Consider the following 23,367-nt stretch of genomic DNA (forward strand, 5'->3'; position numbering starts at 1 on the left):
ATTTCGCACGCTTTACGCACCCGCATTCAGCTTGCTCTGTCACCGCAAATGCTGTGTGAACAGCCGCCCTCAGTCACCAGCCGCTGTTCACTGGATGAATATATGCGGGCGGCTCGTGGTGGATGACTTTCTGTTTAAGAGTTAAAACTTACAAGGGTTAAAGACTAATGGCAAGAATATTCATTCAAAAACGAAAACTAAAAATATTTTAGTAAATTATTATCTTATTTCAGTTAGTCTTTCCAGCTACTTTAATAGTTTCATTTAGTTTTAGTTTTTCATTTCGGTTTTGTTAATTATTTTATTTCAGTTAACGAAAATGTTTTTTTAATAATAGTTTCAGTTTTCATTTTAGTTTTCGTTAACTATAATAACCTTGGTACATACACTGTAAATGTGTATCAGAAAAGCCATTTATGAATTTCCACTTAGTCTAAACAAGGGGGCTCTGCCCCCTGATCGCTTCGCTCGCCTACCCCCGGGGTTGGGTAACGCGAAATACATTGATGAATGTACGAGATATATTGGAGTATAAAGGTGTAGATGACGAACAAAGGAAGTAAAGAACCCATAGCATGGCACATTAGAAGGATCTATTGGAATACTTCTTTATACACAACATTTGAAGTAAAATCGTTGATAGATTGCGTCATCTGGATCTAACACGTAGATCTGTGCATATTTGCATTCGTGATTTGGCTGAGGGTGCACTGTTCCAATCCGATATAATATTTGTCCACATACGCGAAAGCAGTATGGGCCATTGTCAGCTGGTGGCCTGATATTTACCCCGGTAGATGCAAAAGCAAATGAACTATTGTAGGATCTAATGCAGTCCATAATGTTTCTACTTTCGGGTACATTGTTAGTTAGAAACATCCGTAGATATTCAGGATATTCATCTAAAGGAGGCAGTCTAACCTGACCCCTTTGACAACAACGTGTAAACCCATTAGTTGTATTGCCAGTTGTTTGTTCAGGGAAGTTAAGTGAATGACAATGACAGCAAATGATATTCATTAATCCTAATGAATGTTCATTAATAGTGGACGCACTTAAAACCAAAAAGCCCTCAACCTGGGTGGGACGCTACAATACTTTTGAATTTTACTGCTGTCATATTGTGTACCTTTGTCTGCATGTGTATCGCACCATCGTTTGTTTGAGCCTTTCGAATTCCACTGCTTTCATAATCTCTTATCTGCCTTTTTTTCTCTCCAATGCCTTTGGGTCTCTATTCTCCGTATATGTGCTGAGAGCACATGATTTGTGTGTACTATGTGCTTTTACACGATTGATTTTTACATGTTTTTTTTTGGAATTGTTTCAATTTCATTATTTTCACTTTTACTTTAAAGCTTCCTTAAAAACAATGTTTTTTGGAGACAGAATTTGACAACGCAACGTATAACTGCCCATGAGTGAATATTGTTTCTGTTTCTGTAATAAATAATCCGAGTTTTTCTGTTTGTCCCTGTGATTTATTGATTGTCATAGCAAAAGCTATTCTCACGGTAAACTGTAAACATTTTACTACGAATGGCATATCACGATCTCCTTTGGTGTGTAACGTTACTCGTGGAATATATACATCACCTTTCTTTTTGCCTGTTAAAATTTGCATCGCTTCTCCGAGATCATCAATATACACCCGACCGAATTGTGTACTCTTTGAAATGTAACTTGTCGTTCCTTTAACTGTTGTGGGACCACAGATTCTCATAGCATATGGTCCATTATTGTGTAAATCCATGTTTTGTCCATTGAATGATGCGAATGCGAAAAGACTTTGTTGTCTACTCTTTTTTTTTTCAGACCTCAATTTGTCCTGGTATTTTTTCAATTACACCTGGTTCTGATGATTAATCACCATTTGTTTTTGGTAATGCAATCGTTTCTATCTTTTCTTTGATACTGTAGTGACTGACATGACAAAGTGTCACAAAAGTTTTACCTGAACAATCGCTGACTTTCTAACCCTAAACACATCTTTCTAGCACCCTCTCCAACGCCTCCCCTATTACTGCATGAAATCAATACCCCACTATCAGTCCTCCGTGCTATACTCCGCCTTCCCTCAATCGGACCTAACAGTCACTTAAAACCAAAAAGCCCTCAACCTGGGTGGGACGCTACAATACTTTCGAATTTTACTGCTTTCATATTCTGTACCTTTGTCTGCATGTGTATCGCGCCATTGTGTGTTTGAGCCTTTCGAATTCCACTGCTTTCATAATCTCTTATCCGACTTTTTTTCTCTCCAATGCCTTTGGGTCTCTATTCTCCGTATTGTCCTTATACGCTTTTTATGCTTTCGATTTGTGTGCACTATGTGCTTTTACACGATTGATTTTTTTTTTGATCGGTGTGCTCTTATATATTCCGTACTATCTTTGTGGACCTTTGCGGACCCCGTAGTGTCTTAACCCATGCCTGCTTTGCTTCCGCAGTTTCTGACGCGCGTTGTTGGCGGCTGCGTTCATTGATCTTATCCAGGTGGGCTCGTGTGTGTATCGTTGAACTGTATTGTGTTTGAATTTGGTGTAAAGCATTCAGCGGTTTGTACAATCCCAAGTAGCACATTATTCCTAACTTCACTCCGCAGTAGTGCCACTCACAATATGGCGGTTGTTTTATTTGCTATTTCCGTTAGTTGAGCTGTACGCGCCTGCGCAGTACATCTCATGGTCCCATCGCCGTGTACCTGCGTCCATGCCATCCGGTTTACCATTCTCGGTTAGTAATATGGATACACTAACATTTCCATAAGCAACATAAAAAGTGTATTATTCTTTCCAATAAGGTGTCACCTCAGATGTACTTTGAACTATTGACAAATGCAACACCATAAACAGTCACTATGTGCTTCAAATGTTTAAAGTAATGCAGTGTTTTACCTTAATATTAGTTCTTCACCACAATTTCCTCTGTATCAGGGGTTCACACCCTGCTTGCCAGCGAAGCTCCAGGATGTTCCTCACACACAATCAAATACAAATGCATTGGTCATTACACTGCATTATTTGTAAAGACTTGTAATGCTGTTGTAATTTGTATGTCTGTCAAATCCATGTACTAGAACATTTTACAAAGAGTGCTTATAAATTTTTGTTTTTTGTTTATATGCTTTGACCAGGAATTATTAATATAAGACAATTAGGAGGTGAGGGCAATCAAGATGGTGGTGTGTTTAAATCTGAGCCAGAAAATCGAAAGATGCAGCCAGCTGGGCAAAGACTAAGTGTTAGCAGTATGAAGACGTTTTCAGGCACTTCTCCGCTAGTCATCATGTGAAGGCTCACTGTTATATGCATTCATTATTTATGAAAAGAAAATTTTATTTAGAAAGCTTTTCAAGTAAGTTATGAAGGGTATTAATTATTAATTAGACAAATGGGGTTGGGAGAGTTGGTTTTGCTTTCAGTAATTGTGAAAAGGTGTTGTAATTTTTCTTTCTCTAGTGCTCTTCTTCATATTAAACAAAATAATCCTATTACCAGGTAATCAAGATTAAAATCTTAATTACAATTAAAATTTCAACTGGAAAGAAGCAATGATAAAGGCCCGATATTGAAAGCGTGTTATTAAACTCCAATGCAGAGAACAGTGTCAGTACGAAACTTTTTAATAACATAAAACCGAGTGTGTAAGAGGTGTGTTATAGTAAAGGGAGCCTTTACCCAAATATTAACTGGGATGTCCCTACTAATTGTGAATCATAGAAACAAGAATTCATAGATGTAATCAGTGTCCAGTTTTGAACTGACTATGTTTAAACACCATTGAGAGATCCTTGTAGATTTATTATTCTGTGATAATCAAAATAGAATTTTAGGTTAGAAGTGATTGAACTATTAGGATATAGTGGTCATACTATATGTAGCCTGTTCTTAACTGGCCGTGTTTTCATGTCATGTTGGCTGAGAGAATTAATTTTATTAAAAATATCATCCCAAAATGTGTATACCTATCTCTTTGTATTTCAGGATATATTAACCAAATATGTTTTAAAAATTGGTTGTAATTTCATTTTTGTTTGTTTGGAATACCTAGACAGCCTGGACAAAGATCTCAAGGAGAGGATTGTGAAGATTTCGATTTTGAGACAATGAAAGGATTTAGAATAAATAAATAAATAAACTTGTACTAACTTGGTTTAGCCATGCAGAGGAAATCCTGAACAAAATCATTCCTGTATATTTTGCTCCATTTCCTTTTGTTACCTTCAGCTACCCTTAACTGTGTAGAAATTTGGTGGTTCAGACCTTACTCAGGATGTGGTAACAGAACAAAAAAAATATCTATTATAAAAGAAAATCTTGAGACAAGACTTTAAGTCCCACCCTCCCCGCAACCATTGTCAACCACACCCACGTTCTCTCACCTCTCATTCGTGAGAATGCTTTTGCCAGTTCCTGCGCTCTCTGCGCTTATAAATTTTTATGTTTTCCTCACTTTAAGTTCCCAATATAAGAAGCCTTATTATGTCCAAATCGTATTGAAGAATTTCATCCCGATGGTTATCAACAGAAGAAATGAGTACACGGGCAATCCTAGCACCGAGAAACAATGAAGTCAAATGAATTAACATGAAAATTGTTGAACATCGGTTACATGGCAAATTGATTAAATGCGTATCAATAGACTATGCTGAAACAGTTGGTGATGGTGCGGAAGATGAAAAAGTCAACTTACAATATCCCATAGAATATCTAAAACCGTTAACACCGTCTGGTTTTCCACTGGCTGAATTACTTTTGACAGAAGGATGTATCATAATATTATTGCATAATTTATGTCTGAGTGATGGGCTATGCAATTGGACAAGATTAGTTGTATTCAAAATTGGTTGAACAATTCAGACATGTAAAATTTTAACAGGCGACAAGAAAGGTAATGTAGTACATCTTCCGCGGATAACATTAGACACCAAAGGAGATCTTGATATGCCATCTGTATTAAAAAGTTTACAGTTCCCTTTAGAGTAGCTTTTGCTATGACAATTAACAATTCAAAAAATTGTTTTTACTGAAGTTTTACAGTAAAAGTGTAAGTTTAAAAAGTACTTGAATGTTAATTTCAAAGCCAAACAGAATGAAAACGTATAATGCGACGAATACCTCTAACGCAACATGAAACATAATTTTCTTTCAATTTATTACGTTTTACTATATTTTACTATGGTTAATTACTCACTGTAATGTAAAATAGTTCTATTATGCATTTGTAACATTTCCCGTGAAAATAACAATGTTTAAAGTGTACACCTGCTTCTCCATACCCGATGCAGGGGGCAGAGCCCCCTAATTATTTAACAAGACAATCCTATTTTTCCACCAATCTCAAATGCTCATTTAACATATAGAATTGACTTGGCATTGGCTCGTTTAGATTTGTGTTGTTTTATTCTTTAAAAAGCTTTCCGCAATCTATAACCTTACATTTAAACATTTATTTCTACATACAAATTATATAATTTACAATAAGCAAACTTTCCCACTAATCTTCTGTATTTTTCAGTATTTTTGAGTCATTGCTTCATATTAAATCTTTTTTTTTTTTTTTTTTTATATAAAGGTGTGTTACTTTGTAAAACAAGAAAGCACCTACTCACATAGTCATGTTTATCCATATAAAACAACTTGGCTCGCAGTGGATTATTGAAATGTGGCTTATTAATACTTTGAGGAATTTGTTGCAAAAGTTCAAGTTTTGATGAAACATCTCAAAAAAATTTCATAAACTGCCATTGAAAAGCATTGATAGTTTTCCAACTTGTCTGTTGTCTACCAGTAAAACATTATGTGCTGCTTCAATTATGGATTAGTTTGGAGTTTCTAGTTTAGCTTGAGATGCAGGTTATGTCAGCTCTATGTTTTGTACTAGACATTAAGCCCGTTACAATAACGGGCGCTAGAATAGTAGTGCATAAACATTAGTAGGAACAGTCTATATTAAATGGCAAAGGACCGTCTATTTTCTGTTACAGTAATACTGGCTTATATGTGGCTGTAATATGCGTCACTGTATTGTGTGCCTTTAATTTTCTCTAACAGTAATACGTCTCTCCAGCAAGTATTTTAATCTGTGCTGGCGTGCAGCTGATTATTGTATTTATGGCGTCTCCCCAGCAACGGATTTTATGCGCGCGAAAATAAATCTACTTTTAAAAGTCATCCTATTGTAATATCATGAAAATTCGTATATTTAGGAAAACACTTTACCGGGCCAAGTTTGTTATTCGTAAATCTGACATCCTCAGAGTGAACACTTTCACAACAACAAACACTAATCCCACCTCTTTGGGGAAGCTGGTCTCCGCGTCTCAGTACCCGATTGGATTTTTCGTGCGTTATGTTTTAGGTCTTACCTCATTTACTGAAATCCAATTGGATCGGCCGCGCAATATTTTATAGGTCCCGTCCTGTCTGTCTTGTGTGACGTGTCAGGCGGCCTTTGAACCATCGCACCGTGCCCCGCGCATGCGCACTTCACCAGAAGACACAGACACATGGATGCACACAGGGATTTTATTAAAGAGGATACTTCTTCTACACGTTCAATAACTGCTCCAGTTGGCTAAATAGATCCCAAAACAAATTAATGCAATGCTCGCAGAGACATGTGAATGCCAACCGCGAACAACGTCTTGACTTATCCTCTTGTAACTGTAAACATTTTAAAAATGCAAGTAAGGAAAGCAAAAAAGTAAAATTACTGAACTTTTCTAGAGGTAATTGGTAAAGGAAAAGGGCTCATATATGTTACAGTACATGGTTGCATTATCTGTAGATTATATTGATTCAGTATTTCTGTTGTTAGTATGATCTATTGGCAAGTGCCACAGTAACCTTCAGTTATTGGTTGCAGCCAACAGTTTTATCTTGAAACTTCAACAGAGTTCAATGCCAATGGGTACTTCTTTCAAAACTTTGTTCAAAAAGAATGAACTACAGTTAACCATAAACCATCCACAACTAACAGCAGTAATAGAAATGTATTTCTTACACCGTTTGATTTGAAATCTAGCATCTATGAAAGCTAATTCAGCTTCTACTGGCCTATTTGAGCCTTGTTTTTAAGTGCATGCAATTAGGATACATAAATTTAATTGTAGACTCTACTTATACAAGAAGTTAATTCTATTCCCATTAATATTTTGGATAGTACTCATTGTTTGATAATATTAATACACAAAACTGTAGTATCTGTTTTAAAAATGTGAAATAAAAAAAAAAAATCAAAATGCTCCAGCTTTCAGTTAAGGAAGTCCCTTAACGTATTTGAATTTTACACCACAGCTACATTTTCTAACTTGTTCTAGATTTTGTATGGAAAAGTGTTTGATCTGATGTACATAATGCATCGTACTTGTAATGCAATAATTTAAATCAGTACAATATAAAAAAACACAATTGTTAAAATTATTAAATATAAAAGTAAAGTAAATAGCATCTTTGACAGAATTTCATTGTTCAGGTTTTAATACACTAAATTAGTACTTAAGGATTTACTTTTGTCTTTTTTTCTTTTGTATTTGAAGATGAACTTTTTGCCATTCTTCTTGCCCTTTTATTGTCTTATGGAAGCTCCCCCCCCCTAACTGTGTTACAACACCTGCAACTTTTATTCTTAAAACTGCCAACTCATCTTTAACCTAGGGGTAATGTTAAAATGCATAGCACAAATTGCTTAGTATTAGAAGGAGGCTTAAGACGTACCTGGTTAAAGCATGCAAGACTTGAATTTTCTATATTAATTTGATTTACTTGTTTTCTTGCAGCGGCATGTAATTGTATTAAGTACATCAATTAAGGGGAGGCTTTATGACCTTTTACATTCATTTATGCTTACTTTTTCAGCATGCAAATGAAGATGTGGAAAGAATGCTGTTGGGAAACAAATGTGACATGGAGGAGAAAAGAGTGGTACCCAAAGCAAAAGGAGAACAGGTATGTTGTATATCTAAAGCATTCCACACATAGACAGTTTTTCTTATTACAGTATCTTTATTATGGATGATCCTGTATAACATAATGATGACTATGGAGAGTAGGAGGGTTTGACAGTTTTCTATTCAACCAGTTTCAAACACTGAGTCTTGTACAGTACACCCCCAAAATTTGCGGGGGTTACGTTCCTAGAGCACCCACGAATTGTGAAAAACCATGGATTTTGGATGTGGTTAAAAATGCCTATTTTCATAGTTTAAACCCTAAATATGCCCCCAAAACACTTTAATTTCAAACTTAGCTTAATACATTACCTAAAAATAAAGAATGTAAAGGTAAACCTGTATACTGTACTGCTATGTCTCCCGCAGTGCTAGAATGTAAAATACCGATGTTACCGCTATATGTACTGTAATCCATGCAAGCACGTTTTCATTGCCAGAAGTCTTAGACGGTGCAGCTTGTTTCGGCAGCATCTTTGGGCTTTAATCCTTAACTTTTTTAGGGCGGATGTCGACTTTTGTCGACAGGAGGGGTTGAAGGCGGATGTCGACAAAAGTCGACATCCAGGGATAGAGGGCGACAATCAGCTGTTAATGGCGACAAATCTCACTGTCACGTCACAGGCATTCCCTCTGTGCTTGGAGGAATGCTAGACTCGTTGACTCGGCAAATAAACATTGCGTGTGCGTGAGTTGCGAAATGTAAACAGGCAAGATGGCACCGACATGTGAAAAGGCAGCGAAGCAAGTGCAGAAAAGAAAACACTCGCATTATGCGCATTATCGCGGAGTCGGACTCTTGATTTTTCAGAATCGGATTTTATTGGCAGTGATCAGGAGATCGAGCAAGAGAGTTAGAAGCAGGCATCAGCTGATCAGACACCAGCCGATGCCGCGCCAGCAGATCTGCTGCCAGTTGCGTGCCTTCGCGCAGCCGATGCATCTACGGCAAGGTTCGCATGGGATAAATACACAGACATTGATCCGTTGAGAGCTGATCTGGCAACCGGAGTTTACAAGACGGCATGGCTTGCTGTTGGACACGACAGATCACCAGCTGCTGTACTTCAGGCTGCTCTCTCCTGATGCTGCTTTTCAGCTACTGTCAGACGAGACAAACTGGTAGGCAGAGATTTTTTTTGAATTGCGGGCTGCGTTTGCATCGCATTCTCGTTTTTCAAAGTGGAAACCCACAACGAAAGACGAGATGAAGCGCGCTGTGGCATTACAAATAGAGATGAGACAGAATTGGTGATATAACTTCAGGGAGCATTGGTCCAAACGTGTTTTGTCCCCTGGTGGCTTAGGTACGTGCTGCTGCAAAGTTTTATTCACTTCTGTAATAAACAGAAGCAAATCCCATGGGGTGAGCCAGGCTATAATGCCATACATAAAGTTCATAAAGTTTCAGAAGATGAAAAGAGGTGACAATACGGTTTTCATGCTGGCAGAAAACTTGGTGGCAGTGGCATGGCATGATGGCAAATGGGTGACTTGTCTCTCTACAGTACACACTAACAATATATGTTAGAAAGTGCAGCAACAGACAATTGAAAAATAGGCATCAAAGCAACACGTATTGTAAGGAGTGCAATGTGGCAATGACTGAAATTGGCTGCTTTGAGCGAGATCAGACTTTGCTGTGTAAAATGTATGTGATATGTATGCGAAAGCATAGAGTATGCAGGCTCATACAACATGCAAGACAGTAACATTTGTCAAAAGTAAATATTTTTTGTTGATTTGATATGTTAAACAATTGCTTTGTGTTCTTTTTTAAAAAATGTTAGTTTTTGGAAAAATATTCAGCCCTGGGAGAAAAGAAACAAAAAAAAAATTAGCCCTAAAAGAGTTAAACTGCCACATACTTGGGGGTTAATGCATCCCTGGACGCCAAATAGTTTTTTGCTGCACTGTAAGTAAACGACGTCACAATTAACAAAGAATAAGTGAAATTTTAATGGAACACTTTTTTCATGCAAAGAGCATCACAATTACTGCAACACTGATCATTTTATACACTGCTAATGAGCAGTAAAAACTAGTTAAAAAAAACTACTGGAACAATATGTACAAAGTGCAACGGAGGCCATGGATGTAAATCACTGAGCCAACTGCGCTTGAAACGGCTGCACCCAAGCACACAGAGGTAAGCACTGATGCTGGCAGGCTAGTGCTTAGTGCAGCTGCAGCAGGGTGTCACGCTTGTGTCACAGAAAAACAGGATATTGTAGAGACAGGAACTTTATTTAAACACTTCAAACAAACATGTCTCTTTCAGAAGTAAACAAGCTCAGTATGCAGTTAGTTATCGATTAAACAATAGACAAACATCATAGGGGAGCACAACCCCCAACTGTAGCATAGCATTTCTGGGGGAGGAGAGATAAACAAAGCAATCGGCCAAAAAGGGCAGGCTTAAAGTAAACGGAAAACACAAGAACACTCACCTGGAGGTATATCACAGTCAGTCAGCAGCAAGGAGAAATGAATAACGCTGTAGCAGTCCGGTGCCGCTAAGATTCACACAGTCGACGGTGATTTATTTATTTTTATGGTGGAGATTCCAGGGACGCACCCAGCCGACCAGTGTGCACTCACAAACAGAGACAAAAACAAAGCAAACCGGTAATCAAACAGCAAATAAACAATGTAATGAAAACAAATGAAATAAGAAAACGATACCACCCCTGTTCCCCTTACGGCGATTACACATTAAATACAACAAAGCACAAACAAAACACACACAGTAAATCATGAAAAAGTTCATGTAAAACGGCAACGGATGAGATGTAATGATGAAAATAGATAGTCCAGAGATATGCACGTTGAATGGGAATGTAAAGATCGTCCTACCTGTAGTTCCTGAAATGGTGAAGACGGGTGAACAGGTTCAAGAGCGCTCCTTTCTTTGCAGGATGGCCATGAATCCACATACAGTCCTCATGTACACAGGCAGATGGCAGACAATCCAGACGCACAAAACGATCCAGGACAAAATGAATAAGTACAGGTAACCCAACAGAAGGCAGAGAGACAGGAACTTGAAACACAAATTACAAAAACTTTTTTTTTTTTGCTTTTGGTCACCGGCCCCCTTTTTAAAAGCCACACTGACACCCTTTGACCTCAACAGCTCCAGCACCCTCAGCAGAAGACCAATCAGATCCACTGCAGGGACTGCTGGGAGTTAGTTTCAAATTCTATTGGCTACTTTCATTATCCCAAGCCGCGGTTCTCTCTACAGTACAGTATTGCCAGGAAAAAAGCCATAAAAATTGCGGAGGATATTTGCGGTTTCCGCTAACAATTATTAGTTAGGTTCTAAGGAAAAATCCGCAAATGACTGAGGCCGCGAATTCTGAACTTCGTGGGGGTCTACTGTATACTTGCATGAGACGTTTTCATTTTAAAATCTCATGAAAGAATAACATTCGTTTCCTTCCTTGTTATTTATTTTATCAAACACCCAATACAATGAAAATATTATAATATTGCATTTCAGTGACCTAGCAGCTAAATTCAGATTTTCCCTATCCACCAAGTATGACAAAAAATGGGAGACAGTTAATAGTAAGTTATCATTAAAACATACAGTAATTGTCAAATGCTTGTCAGTTTTTCAGTTTGCATAAGTAATTGAGGGAGACATACATAAAGAATGCTAGATTCTAAAAATTTAGACCTGGCCCTTGCAAGGTAAATTAAGTTTTATTTTCTATTACTCTATGAATTATGACTTAATTTTTGCCATTGTACTGTGCGAGTTAGTTATTATGTTTTGAATTGAGCAAAACGAGATAGAGTGGAAAGTGGTAACATGCATTATCATAGTAAAATGTTTAATAAGCAGTAATGTCTCCCTTTGTTGACAACCTATTAAAGGTTAATGAATTCTTATGATCTCGAGATTTCCTGATAAATGGGCAAAGATTTAATTTGAAATGTAACCTAGGATCTAACTAGAAAAGTACACATTTAAGGTCATCAAAGAGCAGCTTGTTCTACGTGCATTTTTGACAGTACCAAAACGTGCTATATGTTAAAGAGTCTGTTTTCATAAATTGAGGAAGTAAGCTCTAAATAAATTACAACTTTCTGGAAATCTAATGCACGAGTGATGTTCGTGGTGCATAATTTTGAAAACCCTCAAATTTCATGGTCTGTATTGTAACTAAAGAATTAATATTTTTTGGGAAAAATGGGAAAAGACTAGAACACTTAAACAGGTTACCTTTTGTTAAACCTCAGTTACATGCATGCATTTTGATCAAAGATTATATTTTGAGCTGTTAGCTGATAATTATGCAAAAGTCTGAAGGTCTCATTCCCAAACAGGTTCCATTAATTCAATATTGCATGTTTTAGGGATGGTGGAAATATATGTATTTTTGATGGAAGGAAAAAATATTTTTTGAGTGGGAGTTTTTTTTTTTATTTTTTTTTTTTATTTTTTTTATGAGACTTTGTTCCCTTGCAAAAGTACTTCCGGTCTAGAGTCAGTGTGTAAAGGTATTATGAGAAGATATGCAAGCGACAAAAATGTTAAGTTTACTAAAATACGGCACATGAACACACTCACAGCATCTACTGTAAGGGCTCATTTATACATGGCCACCACGTGTTCTGAGCGTTCATTTGATGCGTCCTCTGAGCAGGTCCTCAGAAATTAACGCGACGCATGCGTGAGTTGCAGTACCAGCAAAAAGTCGGGGGTTGGGGGGGGGGGGGCGTAGTGTGCTAAAAGTTGGAGTGTGACGTCAGAGTCTCTGTTTACTATCTACATGTGACAGAAAGTTGCTTTGCGGATCCTACGAGATCGGTGTGCGCACTTCGATATTTGATAAATGGTTCGATGTGGTGAAGCAAAATGCCGACATTCAAATGTATTCATGGTGCTTTTATATTCAACTGATCGTAATGACATGATACGTTTTAAAATTCTCACATACTGTCTTCTGTGCTATTTTTTTTTCTAGGGCTTCCTCTGCTCCTGACAGCAGCGAATCGCCAACTCTCTGCACATTTAGAATCCCTTAGATTTATACTTGATATCACTTTCATGATGAAAAGCATTAAAGTATGTATATTACATTTTACAGATAAATTGGTAATTTCGTTTAAATATGAATACTGTTAATAATTACACACATGGGGTGACACAGTGGCGGAGCTTAGCGCTGCTGTCTTGCAGGGAGTCACGTCACTGATACTCCCTGCCTGGAGTTTACACATTTTCCTGCTGGGTTTCCTCAGTGTGCTCCAGTTTCCTTCCAAAGGTATGCAGATTTGGGGATTTGGTGCCGCTAAAATGACGCTAGTGTATGTGTGTGTTTGTATTCACCTTGTGATGAGCCGAGGCATCTTCCAGGGATTGTTTCTCACTCGTTCCCAATGCTTGATGGAGTGGACACATCCCTGGATTTAATCAATAAACATCCTTTTCAGAGATATTGCGGTAAGGTGTCATCGGAATTTAATGGGTGTTCTAGGCAATTCACAACACAGAGAAGCCGAACATGTTCTCACCGTAATAATATCTCGCACTGCCACATGGCGGATTCCTCCATATTTACATAAAGTATGTGCGCAAGTATAAACATTTCAACGCTTGCGTAGCAGGACCATCCACTGCTGCATGCGTCACGTGAAGTTTAACTCCGGCCTTAGAATGACTGACTGTCACTAAGGCTGACAGCTGATTTATCTTCATGGTCATTCAAAGTATACCTTCCAGCAGTCTGCAGCTTGGAGCAGGGCTAGGTGTTGGTGACTTTCAATCACAGTCTCAGTCATTCTCACAGCAGATGCTGTATTTCCGTCAACTTAATGCTGTACTTGTATGCTTCTGTTTGTCTACTTATTATTTGATTGTGCAGTCTGCTGTGAGAATGACTGAGCTTATAACTGTGACTCACCACAATTGGGTATGAGCGTTTGTGTTGGGGAGAAGCTAGGTGTTTGTGACTCACAGTCTCGGTTGTTCTCACAGCAGATAGTGTAATCAAATAACAGGCATACTGAAATGAAACAAACACAGCATCAAGTTGACTTACTGCATCTGAGAATGAGTGTAACTGTGTCACTTAAGGCCCCCATCTTTTTTCTTTGCCTTTAACCCTTTAACCGCCAATTCCCTAAATATTCCCCACGCCAGGCGAAATCTGAACAATTTTCGTTTTTTTACTTTTTTACATTTTTTTTACATTTTTTACATTTATTCAAGCAGTGTTGACCACTAAATGTTGTGCAAGTTGCCAGTGTATACACGAAATCTATAAATGTAACCTGAATTCTCAGCTAAGCAAAACATCTTGATACCAAACCGTGCCCTTTTCAATGGTAGATACTGTCGAAACTGTAAGCGGCCCTTCCACGACAATAAACTTTCATCAACTGCAACTGACGGTCCTGGCATGTAGGGCAACTGAAATGCTTCAAATAAATGATCAATCAAAGGACGTAGCTTGAACAAGTGGTCGCGGTTTGGATCTTTCTTATCTGGCTCGTTTCTGTTGTCATTCAAATGAAAGAATTTCAGCAGCAAAGAGAATCGGTTACGTGTCATGACAGCTGCAAAAATAGGTGTTGCATACATAGGATCTGTAGACCAGTACATCTCAATATCTGGTTTTCTGATTATTCCCATCAACATCAAAATCCCAATGAATTTTTTCATTTCGTTTTCATCAGTGTCAAACCAAGCACGAACACGGGAATGTGGAGGTAAATTGGGATTTTTCTCAATAAACTGTGCTGCATACAGATTTGTCTGATGAACAAAATGTCTGATCAAATCAGGTGACACAAACAGCTCATAAAACTGCTCAGCAGTGTAATTGTTTACATCAACAATAAAGCCACACGTTCCCTCAAACGAATGCAGAAAAGGTAGTTCACCACGGGCAGCAGCCCAGCTGAGATGCTGGGGATACACCCACTCAGCGCCGTCATCCGATGCGTCTTCATTGACAGTATCATGCAGCGCACGTTGCTGCTCATCACTGTTGCTAAAATCTTCTTCAGAACTGCTACAATCATGATCAGAACTGTCCAAAATCGCCTGCAAAGCCTCACTTGAAGTCAGTTTACGTTTCGCCATATTCACAGCTGTTACATGCGAATCACGTCACATGACCGGCCAAAACAACCACAGACTTGTCGAAATACAACGTAGTAATAATACCCACGCCAAACCTTCAGTTATACTACTTGCCAGGCATTCATATAACCACAGGCAAATGTGCCGGATAATTCCGGCAGTATGGCGTTAGCAATAAAACAACGGTGCCGGATATATCCGGCAGAGGGCGGTTAAGGGGTTAAATATATTGATATTTTAGATATTTCCATTTCTGCCTGCACAAACCTTCATCTTTGAACAGGGTTTAGGTGATTTCTCATCATGAATTTGTGTACATTTGGCTTTTGCTATGTGCTTTTAATGTTGGGTTGTGTAGATTTGAGTAGCTACACTTCATGTAACTGTGCCTCCAATGAGCACAGGTTTTGTTGTCTAGCAGAGTTGGTGCACACAGGGCCACACGGTCACATGAAGGTGCAAGTGTCAGAACTGATGACACAATTTCCAATCATACACACCCTAGCAGGCCTTTGTGGTGATGTGTCAAGTATAAATGGGGCTTAATGTTGACACCCAGTCATCTTCGTGGTCATATCATTTAAACATTTTGGCACTCCGCAGCTGTCGTGGTGACTTATCACAAGTTCAGTCATTCTGATGGCAGATAGCACAATCCCATAACAAGTAGACTGGAACAGAAGCATGTAAGCATAGCTGTAAGTTGACTGAAATACTGCACTTCCCTTGAGAATGACTGAGAACTTCGATTGTGAGTCACCATAACCATGCTCCACTCTGAGTTGTGGACTCCCGGAAGGTGTCATTGTAGTGTCTTTTTTTTGGGTTGTTATTGTCAATGTTGGTTTGCAGTCTTGATAGAAGCAGAGATATGCTAAAGTTAAGTTTAACCAATCCCAGTATTTATTTTAAAGGAAGGATGAAGAAGGTTACCAAACATTCTATCAGAAACAAAAGCTTTCCGCTGATGATTAATAGTAAAATGCAATGTTTGATTTGTGTATTTTATTATTAATAATTGTTAAAAATTCATATTTGTTTTTCATTGTATATTCTTCTACAATATTTTGCCAGTTTCTAAAAATGTTTTAAGAATGATGGAGCAAAAAACAAGTTCCCCAAGGGAAAGACAAACATGCTATATCGACTTCTCATGTAAGTAGAGGAAGTAAGAAAGACTTCACTCAGACAACATTCTGTCTTTCGCAAATACCCATTAGTCTTGGTGCATGGTTTCCGAGCAGTTTTCGATCCTGGTATAGGTGTGTAAGTAATAGGGAGCCGTTCACTCAGACCCATTGTGAGCATTGAAAGACTTCAGTTTGAAGCAGACAATGGCCATGGAAGAGGAGAACTGGGTTACCTATATATTTATTTAAAAACTTGGCAATTTAAAGACAATCTTTTGGCTTTCTTTTTTTTTATTATTTATTATTTAAGGCTTTATAAACCATTAATAGTATTTTAAAGTCAGTTTTGAATGGCATGGATAACCAATGTAATGACATCAAAACTTGGGAGATGTACATAGATTCTCTTTTCCTGGTTAAGATTCTGGCAGCTACATTCTACACTAGTTGCAATCGATTGTTTTCTTTCTTGGGTAGTCCTGAGAGTAGTGCATTACAGTAATCTAGCTGACTAATAACCAAAGTGTGAACTAACTTTTCAGCGTCTTGCAAAGTTATAAGGGATCTAACATTTGTTGTATTCCTTAAGTGAAAAAATGCTGTCCTGGTACTCTGATTAATATGTAAACTTATGGAAGCATGTAGATCAAAAAGAGCAGTGGACCCAGGATAGATCCTTATGGAACACCATACAGAATATCATGCGTCATCGAGGTATAATTACCACAACTAATAAAGAATTTTCTACCTGTTTCTACCTACTTTAAGACATTGTAAGAGAGGCCCATCTACTGACTAAGGTGATTTATAAGAATATTGTGATTAATGGTGTCAAGTGCTGCACTCAAATCTAAGAGGATGAGAACAGATAAACGCCCTTTGTCCACATTAACCTGCAAATCATTTACTTTTTTAACCAGTTCAGTTTCTGTACTGTGATTTTGTTGTAAAACCCAACTGAAACTTGTCAAGAATAGTTTGTTTATTCAAGTGATCATTTAGCTGTGTAATGAATGCCTTTTCAAGAATTGTACTTAAGAAAGGCAGGATAGAAGTAGGTCTAAAATCATCAAAAACAGAAAAACCGAAGTATTTTTCTTGAGCAGAGGTATAACAGCAGCAGTCTTAAGACAGTCTGGGAAGTCCCCCATATCTAATGATGAGTTTACTGTGTCAAGCACACTATAAATTAACACATTGGATACTTTGAAAAAGCATGTTGGTATTGGGTCAGGGACACAAGTGGATGGCTTCAATTTAGAAATTATTCTACATAGATCAGGTAAATCTATCCTGGTGAACAAATTTAATTCACTTAAAAAGGAATACCAGGATTTAATAGGATCAGCTTTTAGTACTATATTATTTATAATATCATTAATTTTGTGTTTAAAATATGGCAAAAGCCACACAAATTTCACTCGTTTTTTGGAGGCATTCCATTGAGGAGCTGGGTTTAGCAAATGATCAATAGTAGAGAATAAAACTCTTGGATTACCAGCATTATTATTTATACTTTTAGAGAAGTAACACCATGTCTCCAGATGGACTATGTTGTTATATTCTGTTGTTTTAGCCTTCAGTTTTTCATAGTGAACTGTCAATTTAGTTTTTCTCCATTTCCGTTCAGCTCCCCGGCATGTGTTTTTTTTTTTTTTTTTTTTTTTTTTTAAATAAATCGGGCACTGTTTGAGTCTTCCATGGTAAAGTAATGCTGGAGGATTTTTTTAACTATCTTTTCTGGAGCAACTATGTCAGTGACAGCTCTCAATTCAGCATTAAAGTTTTCCACATTACTATTTACATTATCATCACTATTATAGTAAGCATTACAAACAGACTAGTTGTTTAGAATGTTAGCAAACTTTGAAGCTGAAGATGTATCAAAATAGTGTTTTTAACTCCTCATCCCCATCAATGGCTCTAAAGAAAGTTAGTTTATTTATTTATGACCTCCAGAGGTACTGGGTTAGAAGTACTGTATTTTAATCCATGCAGGTGCAATTGAGTTTAACCCATTTTAAAATGTAAGTAGTGATGAGTGAACGCCGCAGAGTTTACTTAACCATTTGTTCAGAGAAATCACAGAAATGTTCAGGAACTCTATGAAATGCTTTGAAATCAATAAGGAAGGAGAACCTGAACTAGTTTCGTGTGGATGATATTGGTCTTTTAAGTGTCCCTGAGGTCTGGGGAAGCATCTGCCAACTATCCTAGACTAATTGTGAGGCAGCAGTGCTAACCACTCCACCTCTGTGCCTCAAACAACAAAAGATGCAGATGCAATAACTATGGCCATGAACTAGCAATAAGTAAAGAAAATATAGTTCATTGCACTTGGGGACACATACTTTGGCAATGCCATACAGCAGCGGCATGGGGCTGGCTTGTTCCATTGTTCAGTCACAACTCCAGGCACAGCTACAGTGTTTCCCCGAAAATAATCCCTAGCATGATTTTCAGGCTGCTCTGTAATGTAAGCCCTACCCTAAAAATAACACCTAGTCAAGATCGTCAGCTGAAAAGTAAGACGCCTAAGGCTAGGTTTATACTTCATGCATTTGCGACGCGTGTGCCCAAAACATCCATTAAATTCAGAGGACACCTTGCCACAATATCTCTGAAAAGGATATTTAATGATTACATCCATCAATTCGGGGATGCACCCATTCCAGCAACATTGGTGCAAGACAGAAACAAAATCCCTGGATGGGGCATCAGCTCATCGCAAGGTGAACACAAGCACACACATACACTAACGACATTGTAGCTTCACCAAATCCCCAAACCTTCATGTATTTGAATGGAAAACTGAGCACACTGTGGAAACCCACCAGGAAAACATGCAGACTCCAGACAGGGATCACAAGGGACGTGACTCCCTGTGAGATAGCTGCGCTACCACTCTGCCACCGTGCCGCCCTATATCTGTAACTATTAGCAGTATTCATTATTTAAACAAAGTTAACGATTTATCTGTAAAATGTAACATACATATTTTAATGCATTTCATCATGAAAGTGATATCAAGTGCAAATCTAGGAATTCTAAATGTGCAGAGTGCTGGAATATCATAAATTTAATGTGTTCTGTGTGGCGATGCTGCTTGCCACTGCTGTCAGGTCAGGAGGAAGCCCCAGAAGCGCATAGAGATTTAACAACTGGGTTGGTTTTAAGATGACGTTTACAACGGTCTACTTTAATGACAAAGTAAACTAGGGGATTAAAGAGGACATTTCGAGTTTAAAGCTGAAATTTCCACTTAAATCACAAAATAAACATTTTCATTAGGTCTTTTTTTTTTTCTCTCTCTCTGTGGCCAAATACGCCGCCGTACATTCTGATGGTATTGTAAAGGTGCAAAAAAAAAAAAAAAAACAAAAGCACAGAAGATGGTATGATGGTAAGAGACTTTTAAAATCTATCGTGTCATTACTTTGGGGAATATGCGATGCTTATATATCAAAGCACCACAAATGCATTTGTATGTCGGCATTTTGCTTCACCACATCGAACCATTCATCAAACATCGAAGCATGCACATCGATTCTGGAGGATCCTAAAATCGGCTGGAGTAGCAAGAAATTCAGGCTGGAATTTAGGGTTTAAATTTGGAGAGTTATGACGATATTCCAGAAGAAGATGACATGACTGTATTTGGATAAATGTATGTTGTTGTACATGAATAAATATAAGAGATCCTCTGAAAATAAGCCCTAGTGCATCTTTTGGAGCAAAAATTAGTATAAGACCCTGTCTTATTTTCGGGGAAACACAGTAGAACATCAGTTTTGTTTCATATGCATCTGTGCAGATATTTCACACTTTTTGTAAGAGGAAGGAAACAACTTGTAAAATTTTCGTTCTGATTTCACAGGTTGCTCCTGTGCTTTCTGAGGTGGGGAGGAGGAGGTGAAGGGTTCCTTTAAGACTTGTTTTGATTCATAGTAGTGATGGCCCATTTGCAAACAATTCATTCTTTTTGAATGGCTCCTTTCAGTGAATCATGCAAACCGATTTGTGAGCATGAACTAATAAATTCAGTGGAACTCAGTGGGAGTTTGGAGTACTGAACCACATGCGTGTCCTTCCAGCGTCATGTCATCCGCAACTTTTGTTTTGCTGATAGAAGTGCATGCACAAGAACATCCTGAACCAAGAGTCTTGACTAATTTGATTCATGAAAACGTCACTATCTGGGAATCATACTAATGATTCTTGTTCATTTGATTCGCATGCGAACCGTTATAAGTTGCACAATTCTCATTCATTTGTGATTCTGTAACAAAATGTCTAATTTTTTATGTATCTTAAATGTGTTATCATGCATTGTGTATGGAAACAGGACAATGGCATATGAATTATCCTATAATTATGAATTAGGTATTTATATATAATTATATATAAACAGTAATATTTATATACACAAAATGTATAGTACTGCATATCAAAATGCTTGAATTATTAAATTATTTTGATGTGGTCAGAGGGGACCCTGGGACTTCCCATATATCTCCGACTATAAAGTAATAAAAAAAAATCAAAAGAATTGATTCGCTTAAGCAGGTAGTTCAAAAGAATTTCAGTAAATTTTGTTTAGTAATGATGCAGAAAGTGCATTGAGATCGACAATACTCATAATATTCTCATTATAGTCAGTTACTGTACAGCTATAGCTCTGATGTCACACTGGCCTCTTTGGAGAACTGGGGGAAAAAGATGTTTGCCTAAGCTGGCCGCAAGGCAAATTTCCACGAAAAGATTAATCAAACAAGGTCACTGGCAATCACAGCATATTGTTTTTATGAATTTTGATGATCAATGCAAGTTTTAAGTAATTGGCTCCATTCGATTATGTGAAAGAGCTTTCCTACATCCAGTGAATGCAAAACCTCAGAGGACTGTGATGTGGCTGGCATATTGTTTGAACGTACAGTGGCTAATCAATAATAGTCTGCATTTTTCAAATACTGATCTTAAATAATAGCAGGAAACGTTTTTTCAGTGTTATGTTCATGAGAATCTTGAACAAAGTGTTGAGATGACTTTATAGTAACGCTATTGGCTGTATACACCTTGAACATTTTTATGGTTTTTTTTCTTTGGAAAGACCGATAAGGATTCACTACATAACATTTTATGTAGAGATCTACTGACTTCAATGAACATAGTTAATTTAATAGACTATTTTTTGCCATAATTAAACAATTTGTTAGGTTTTGGAAAATTTTAAATGGTTTGTCCAGTTTAATGCCTAGAGTAGTGGTGCATCTAAGGTGTTAAAAATACAATATAATTTGTTATATACAAAATAAGAAAATTCTTTGTTAATCTTATTTGAATGTTAATTTTGTCCATCTCTCTTTTGGCATTGGTCTTTGTGCTGTCCTCATTGATTTCTGCAGCAGTGTTCCAAACTTCATTCTTATAATTGGTTTAATAAGCTATTATTCTTAATGTTCGTGAATCATATTTTAATCAGAAATTGCTGTGATTGTCTTGTGATAATGAACAAAAGCTGAGTTTGGGAATTCTGTGTTTATTTCGTAAGAGAACCATTTCTTCAATATTCAATGTTAATGGTCAGTTTTGGAGATGTGATTAGAACAAAATTACTTGAAATAAGAAAATATATCCAGATTGGTCAGTTTTCTGTTAGTATAAAATGGCATACAGAAATGGCCATTAAAATAACCTGTTTGGGTGGATGTATGCGTAAAACAAGAAAGCTTGCACTTAAATATGCCTATTCTTTTTTTTTTTTTTCTTTTAGATTGCTAGAGAACATGGAATTAGGTTTTTCGAGACTAGTGCAAAAGCAAATATTAACATTGAGAAGGCATTCCTCACGTTAGCAGAAGATATTCTTCGAAAGGTATGTATTAATCTTTATTTATTTTTTTTGTTAATTTATTGATCTTAATCTGCCCCTTTAAATATGAATTAGAGCCTATCTTAGTAGCATCAAACACAATAAACCCAATTTATCTCAGGGCACACTTACTCAAAGGTACAGTTTATAGAGTTGCTGACCAACTTACACTGTTGACTAGTGTGAGAAAAGAATGAATGTGTACATTCCACATGGACAGTCATCAAGCTTGGGTTTCAACCTGACACTATATCCTTTTAAAAAACATTTATTCACATTCCAATTTCTTTACTCTGATTTAGGTTATTTAATCTCTTATGAAACTGTAATACCCTCTAGTATCAAGGAAATAGTTTCTAACTTCTGAAATGCTTCTAAAATAAACATTTAGGTATTTTTGGTGACTTTTTTGCTGAAGATGTCACCATTATGCAGTATATTATAGATTCAATGATAGTCATTTCACATAGCTCAGCACCGTTCTACATTTCAGCTAAATTATCTGACCTCTTTATTAATGTTTCATTTTACTCTGATATTTGCATTAAGTATGTCATAACAAAATTTTGAAATAAATGCATATTGGCCATTAACATTTTTAATTTGTTGTAAAATAAAAGATAATGAGTTAATCTTTCTTACTAATAGGAAGTTTTTTTTTATGTTTTGATAGAAGTGGAGGATTTATTTTGTATATCACAGCAATGTGTGCTTTGATTATTAAAATAAAAATCTCAATGAGTTCATTGTAGTACAGTCCAAAAAAAATGTAAATGTAAATGCAAGGCAGCAACCAGCCTTGGACTGGGCACCAGTCCATCACAGGACATATTCACATGTACACTCAAACTCAAGCACATGGATTTATTAGCATCACCATTTATTGGCATGAAGATAGGACTAGATTTTTGCATCTCCATATCTAAATGTTGAGGTTCACTGATCAGTATTTTTATGACCAATTCAAAAGATACCTTTCTTTTCTTACATTGTAACCTTCTAGGATTTATGCAGATAACTGCCTACAGCATGATAAAATGATTTCTTTCATTTAGACATACAGTGGGGCAAAAAAGTATTTAGTCAGCCACCAATTGTGCAAGTTCTGCCACTTAAAAAGATGAGAGAGGCCTGTAATTTTCATCATAGGTATACCTCAACTGTGAGAGACAAAATGAGAAAAAAAATCCAGAAAATCACATTGTCTGATTTTAAAGAATTTATTGAGGTTATACAGCCCCAAAACATCACTGCTCTAGAGGAGATCTGCATGGAGGAATGGGTCAAAATACCAGCAACAGTGTGTGAA

General features: G+C 37.1%; 1 protein-coding gene across 1 annotated transcript in view; it reads left to right on the forward strand.

Annotated features, from left to right (window-relative positions):
- Nucleotides 1-23,367, forward strand: part of rab10 (RAB10, member RAS oncogene family) — a 113,458-nt gene that overhangs the window by 86,976 nt on the left and 3,115 nt on the right. Inside the window, exons 4-5 of the mRNA XM_028797441.2 lie at nt 7,863-7,952; nt 21,960-22,061. Coding sequence (XP_028653274.1) covers nt 7,863-7,952; nt 21,960-22,061 — 192 coding nt within the window. The remainder of the gene's footprint in view (nt 1-7,862; nt 7,953-21,959; nt 22,062-23,367) is intronic.

The sequence above is a fragment of the Erpetoichthys calabaricus genome, chromosome 3 (genome assembly GCF_900747795.2).
Source record: "Erpetoichthys calabaricus chromosome 3, fErpCal1.3, whole genome shotgun sequence".
In the NCBI taxonomy this organism is placed as follows: Eukaryota; Metazoa; Chordata; class Cladistia; order Polypteriformes; family Polypteridae; genus Erpetoichthys; species Erpetoichthys calabaricus.